The sequence below is a fragment of the Octopus sinensis genome, linkage group LG23, assembly GCF_006345805.1.
Source record: "Octopus sinensis linkage group LG23, ASM634580v1, whole genome shotgun sequence".
In the NCBI taxonomy this organism is placed as follows: Eukaryota; Metazoa; Mollusca; class Cephalopoda; order Octopoda; family Octopodidae; genus Octopus; species Octopus sinensis.
Window position 1 is genome coordinate 21,378,728 of NC_043019.1, and position 6,747 is coordinate 21,385,474.

At 33.6% G+C, this 6,747-nt stretch overlaps 1 protein-coding gene across 14 annotated transcripts in view; it reads right to left on the reverse strand.

Annotated features, from left to right (window-relative positions):
* LOC115223391 (multiple PDZ domain protein) overlaps positions 1-6,747 on the reverse strand; it is a 758,365-nt gene that overhangs the window by 56,471 nt on the left and 695,147 nt on the right. For all 14 annotated transcript variants that reach the window (XR_005003540.1, XM_036512481.1, XM_036512487.1 and 11 more), the window contains one exon: positions 2,955-3,029. Coding sequence is in view for 13 of the 14 variants with exons in the window: in XM_036512481.1 (XP_036368374.1) it covers positions 2,955-3,029 (75 nt within the window). In the remaining variant the exon portion in view is untranslated. The remainder of the gene's footprint in view (positions 1-2,954; positions 3,030-6,747) is intronic.

The following is a 6,747-nucleotide window of genomic DNA, read 5'->3' on the forward strand; positions in this document are numbered from 1 at the left end:
TTCATCAAAACATTTGCCCAAGGTGCTCCCAGTAGGACTGAACCTGAAACCACATGGTTGGAAGTGAATCTCTTAACCACACAGCCATGCCTACATACACATGGATGAAGAAGAAAAAAAAAGAACCAAACACGTTTTTGTAAATAAGGTGTGTTAGCATGTAATATATATATATATATATATATATATATATATATATATACACACATATATATACACACATATATATACACATATATATACACATACATATACATACATATATATACACATATATATACATACATATATATACACATATATATACATACATATATATACATATATATACATACATATATATATATATATATATATACATACATACATACATACATATTTATACATATGTAACTTGCAATTTAATAGCCACTTTGCTCTAAACTTTACAATACCTCCTCTCCACACACTTTTAATAGCACGTTTTAAAGAGAAAACATGTTTTATCAAGTTACAAAGAGAGCTTTACAAAGAAAAGCTAAACTCAAAAAGTTTCCTGAATTTCATCTTTGATGTTTTAGGGCCATATCACTGGTAAGAGAGAAACAATTTGGATTGTACACATAGAAATATGAATGAATGGACTGCTTTTGGTTTGAACTGTCTTTGGCTATTTTTATGATATGAAGTTTGAAGAAGACTTTAAAATATCAAGGAGTGTACTTTTAAGTTTCTTTTAAATGGCAGTATAGAAGTGGTTTCTCTTTCATGTGAACTCTAATTACTACTTGGATAACAAGATTAAGTCACGTTTTTGTTATTAATTTTTTGTTTTTGTGTTAGTTTCTTTTAATATTCAAATCGCAAAAATTGTGAGTAAATAGCACTAATTACATTTGGATAGCTAAATTGAATCAAATTTTGTGTGCGTGTGTGTGTGTGTGTGTGTCAGATATGTCTTCAAAGAAAAAGAAATTCTTTGCCGGTGTGGATATTAAAAACAATTTTTTTGTTTTTGGTGCAACATTCACAGCTTATTCTAACATTCAAAAGCTACCCAAATAAAAAAAAAAGATGAAGAAGAAACTCCCTTTTTCTTTAGAACTTCTCTAAAGAAAATACCTCTATGTTTTCCAGAAAACTGGTTCTACTGTGGCAAGGAGCAAAAGAGCTAGCAAACTTAGGACTAAACTACAAGAACAGATGACAGAAGAATAAAATTTTTAGTTCTTCAGGAAATAAAAAGCCGACAGCAACTATCAAGAAAATTTATAACTGATGGAAACACAGCTGGTTCCAGAAGGAGCATTATATGAAGACTGAAAGAGGTTGGTTTTGTGACTTGCTATAAAGCCTTTGTTAAACAAGAAAAAGAAGCATATTTAAGTAACAACTACAAGAATAGTTATATTGAATGCTATAGTCCTTGATATACAGAAAGACAGGAAGCTCACAACTGAGGCACTTTTGGTCATAGGCCTACTCAAACTGGACAGACCTGGAGCTAAACAATGATCACAAGGAACAGCTACAAGAAAAGTCACAGAGTAAGACAGTTTGATCCAGAATCTGATAAAGAAATGACCAAAAATGATTGCAGTTGGCAATATACTGTGGAGGGGAAGACCTATCCAATACATGCAAGTATGAAAAAACATATATCTGATGATGGTGAATATGATGCCATGCAGTCAAAAAGACAGTAAGGTCACAGGTGGAGCACCTTTGATCATAGGCATAGACAATCAGGATAGACCTAGGGTTAAACAACATCTATAACAACCCATATATTTATATTTTATCAACGATTTCCTTCAAGAAATGACTCAAATAATAAACCTGAGTTGTCTCCTAGTGGACAGCTATTACAAAGGGGATAATCATTTCTTCATAATATTAGGAGGGATGAGAAATTTGAATCTGAAATTAAGGAATAAGGAAAGAGATGAATTGAATACACAGATTTAATCTTTTTTTCTCTTTTATTATTTTTTTGCTTACTTATTACAAAGTTCTTAAAATCTCTAGTCACTGGTAATCATGTATAGCACTATTTCATTCTTTTTAAAAAATCTACAGCATGACATAACTTGAGTATATTAATTAAACACTTTATGAAATGAGATATTTCATATAAATAGAAACTAATTATTTATATAAATATATAAATGTTGAAGTGAATCTAACGGTTTTCGTGTGTTTCTTAAATGGCTTATAAACACCTTCCATGCTGCAATTGTTTTCGTTCCAGCACACGAACTCAGATCAGGTCACTTGCTATGCAAATACATCTCCGTAAGAAAATAATTAATTCTGAAGAAATTTATAGAATGTGCATTTTTTCTTTTCTGCTTTTATTAATAGTGTGTTAGTTTATCAATCAAAAGAAGAGAGAGAGAGAGAATTTTGAGTGTGTACATTAAGAATAACTGTTTCCAGGGAATTCTACACTGTGGAAATCCATATTTTCCACAAAATTCCTGGCTAATTTTTTAACAGAATTACCAAATTTTCACACTCAATACTTATTTTAGATTTTGTCCTTGTCCAACACATATACATTAAGTCTAGGACATGCAAAAAGAAACCAATGACAGATGGCTTCTACATGGTCCCTCTACTGGCTAGAAATACTAACCAAATCTCCCCAAAATCACACATTACTATTTTAAAAACAGGAAAACATTTAGATGGGATGGTCACAATGGAAGATCTCTAATCATTGGTTTGCATGGTCAGTGCTGACTAAAGGTTAAACAACAACAGTACCTATTAGGTGCCAAAATATTTCTGCAAAAAATGACTTCATATCAAACTGATCTTGTTGAAATCTACATTTGCCACAGATTGTCCGTCTGAGTTTGTGTATCTGACATTCACTACAGCATTTTAGGTTTCACCCTCGCCCACCACTCAAACGTTCGGTGCACTTTGTGTCAATAATTTTGTAAATAAATGGATTTAATCAAACCTACCTTGTGGTAATCAACATTCTCCACTGAATGTCTGTCTATCTCCAAGATCTGATCTCCTACACTCAACTGGCCATCCTAGAAGTAGCAGCAGAAAAACACATATAAATATGAATATATATATATACACACACGCATTTATCTATCAATAATAATCTTTTGATGATATCATCATCAAGATGCTAATAATGGCAGTGATGAAACAGTAATGAGAGAGAGAGAGAGAGAGAGAGAGAGAGAGAGAGAAAGAGAGAGAGAGAGAGAGCACAAAAGAATGTTTAATGAAGAGATGGTGATGATGGAATTTGTTGTGCTGGTGTTGATGATGATGATGATGATAATGATTATTATAAAGCAGTAATGAAAGGAGAATGAGTGAAGGAAGGAGGGACAGAAGCGGAGAGAGAGAGAAAGAGAGGGAGATAGAAAGAGGGGTAGTGGTAATGGCAGAAGAAGCAGTAAGATTGGTACAACTCTATAATATATCTACCTACATGTAAGAAATTAGTGGGAATGATATTGGCAACCAGTAACAAAGTTTTCATTTTTCTTTTGGCATGAGCAAATATTGTATAATTATTTTCATCCATAGAGATGATAAAAAATTATATGTGTTTGTGTGCATAAACACACACACATATGTACATATATGTATATATATATTTATACATATTCATACACACATAAATGTATATATGCACACATGTATGTATCTGTGTGTCTGTGTGTATACATACACACATATACATATATACACGTGTTTATGCACATATACATACATACATACCAACGTACACATAGGCATGTATATTAAACATACATACATGCACACACATGTACACAGAGGTATGTATATACATACACATGTATGTAAAAGAATCTAGAAATATGTAAATGTATGATTTATTACATGAAAAAATGTTTATATTACAAAGAAAAAACAAAAAAAAAAACAAAAAACAAAACAAAACAAATACAATACAACCTACTACAAAAAAAAAAATTTAAATGATGCTATTTACAATAATCTGACTACACCAGCACATTAATAAAGCGTCAGAGTAGAGACAATGTCATCTGTAAAGCAAAACATATGAAGTTGTGCAAAAATCTTTTGCTGTGTAAAGTATTTTCTGTGATAAAAGAATGTGATGCACTGAATGTGTAAATAGTAAATATAATTAACACTAAAACAGCCATCTGTATATCATACTTAATGTATATAAACAGTTGAAAGGCCAGTTACTGCAGTATTTGTCCTGAGATAACACACAATATTTATTTATTCAATTACATATATCAGACAATTAATGCTGTAAGAATAAAAGCATCATCATCATGATCATCATCGTTTAATGTCCGCTTTCCATGCTAGCATGGGTTGGACGATTTTGACTGAGGGCTGGCGAACCAGATGGCGGCACCAGGGTCCAATCTTGATCTGGCAGAATTTCTACAGCTGGATGCCCTTCCTAACGCCAACCACTCCGAGAGTGTAGTGGTTGCTTTTTAAGTATAATTATTGATTTATTAACTACATTATTTTAAGCAACTAACCATTTGTGTACACATTAATTTCTTTATGTACTGGTTGCAAAATGAGCAAGTGCATACATGCACAGAGTTTGAAGGAATAAACCCTTTCACAAATTACACTCGTAAGTATCTAATGCTCCCCACACCAAAAAAAAAATAAAGTCCAAGGACATATTATATAATGGGGTTCCTAGATGCATTGTACCTGAAAATAAGACAGGACTGTCATGACTAGAGAACTTATGATCATAGATCTATTTCATAAGAGCTGACCCAAGGTCACTGAGATGGTAGGAGAAATGGAAAGAAGATACCAAAACTGATGGGATTGGTGTAGCAGGGAGCTGTGAACTGTGATGTTGAGTTCTTTGTCTTTAGTTTAGATTAGAAAATAAGGTCTGGATGTTTGGAACTGAGTGGACAGCCAAGTACTTAGTTGTGGTGTTAATCTGGCTGAAGGATTGACCAACGTAAACATCTGATGGGCTTCTGAACAGTCTTCATCTACCAATGTTACTAACAAGGCTTGGTGTTGAAAAATGTCAACCGTAGACATAGTAAAAGACCATTCCCCAGGGTATCATAGAGTGGGATTGAATACACAAATGAATCATTATCATTCCATGCTGGCATGTGATGGATGGATGGATCATTATGGCTGAAATCAGTTCCCATTCAGGGTTATTGCCTACCTAGCATGATTGGGGGATCACGTTTCACTCATTTTATTTTACTTCTTAAACCAATTACTTTACAGAATGTATTGGGTTCATTGTTACGGTAGTGTCAGCACCAATGAAGTTGCTTTCTATCTTGCATGACAGAGGAGGGGGGGTCTATTCAGTTTTTTGTAGCCTCTGTCCATTCAGAGCAGTTAGACCAATAGAGAGGGTAGAAGAGAGGGCAATAGCAGAAGTTGAATGAGAGAGAGAGAGAGAGGGAGGGAGGGAGGGAGGGAGAGAGAGAGAAAGAGAGGGAGAGAGAGGGAGCGAGGGAGGGAGGGAGAGAGAGGGAGAGTGCAAGATGAAAAGAGTGAATGTGAACGTGGACCAATTGCCACCAAGTGATGGTTCTACCTTCTCTGGGAGCAGACATAATTTCAATAAATCAATAATATATTTTGTATTTTATTTAATACACCCTTATTCATTTTTGTTATTCAATTAAATGCCAGTGTCTGCTCTGAATTCCTCATAGCCCATGTTCATATCATTTACATAAATTATCTCAGACATGTGTTCTACTCTTTTTTGTAAAATTTTTCAGTATTTTATCAGATGAAGATAAGTTAGGGCTATTGATGTACTGATGATGCCTACTGAGACAGAAACATATGTCCATGGCTGCCCTCTTTTTTTCTCAATGAGATTATCTTCCCTTCTCATTTGGTGTTAGTACCTGTTGCCACCAAACAATTGCTCTACCTTCTCTGAGAGCAGAGACAATTTCAGTAAATCAAGAATATATTTTGTATGGTATTTAATATATCTTTAGTCTTCTCTGTTATTCAAATACAAACCACTAGCTTATATACACAAACATAGAACTATATGTGCATGTATGTGTATGTTATATTATGTATGCATATATATTTGCGCATTCAACACACACACGCATATAGGATGTATCTATAAATATATAGTATACGCACAGCTAAATATATATTTATGGATGTATGAGTGTGTGTATATATGTACACTTACACATACATACAAATAACGTGTTTAGTCAAACTGAAATCTCAAGTTACACTACATAAGATCAAAAGTTTAAAACCCATCGTCTTTCCCCTGTGTATACTCTACTAAGTGGAAACCAATCCTTCTCTTCTTCTCTCCCTAGCTCCTTCACTCATACACACACGCAGTATTAAACAAAGTATTATTTGTGTGCGTATACCATATGCATGTATGTATGATGTGGTGGGTGCATGTGTGTGCATCTCCTCGACTGTTTTGGGAATTCAAATACATTTGTTGCTCTCAAAAATGTTCAAAATCTCTGAAGCAATAACTGTTATTTGCTAATGTAACATTAAGTCAAGATAATTGTGTACCAGATTACCTCCAACTACTTTTATGTAGAAAATTACTCTAATTACATTATTGGAAGATGTCATCATCATTTCTGTCATTAACAGGAACTGCCACCATGAGGATGAGGATAAAAATGAGGCTGATGATGATGACAACAAAATAACAACAGGATTGAATTCTTTCATTGACACAAAACCAGATGATGATGATGATGATAGCGATGA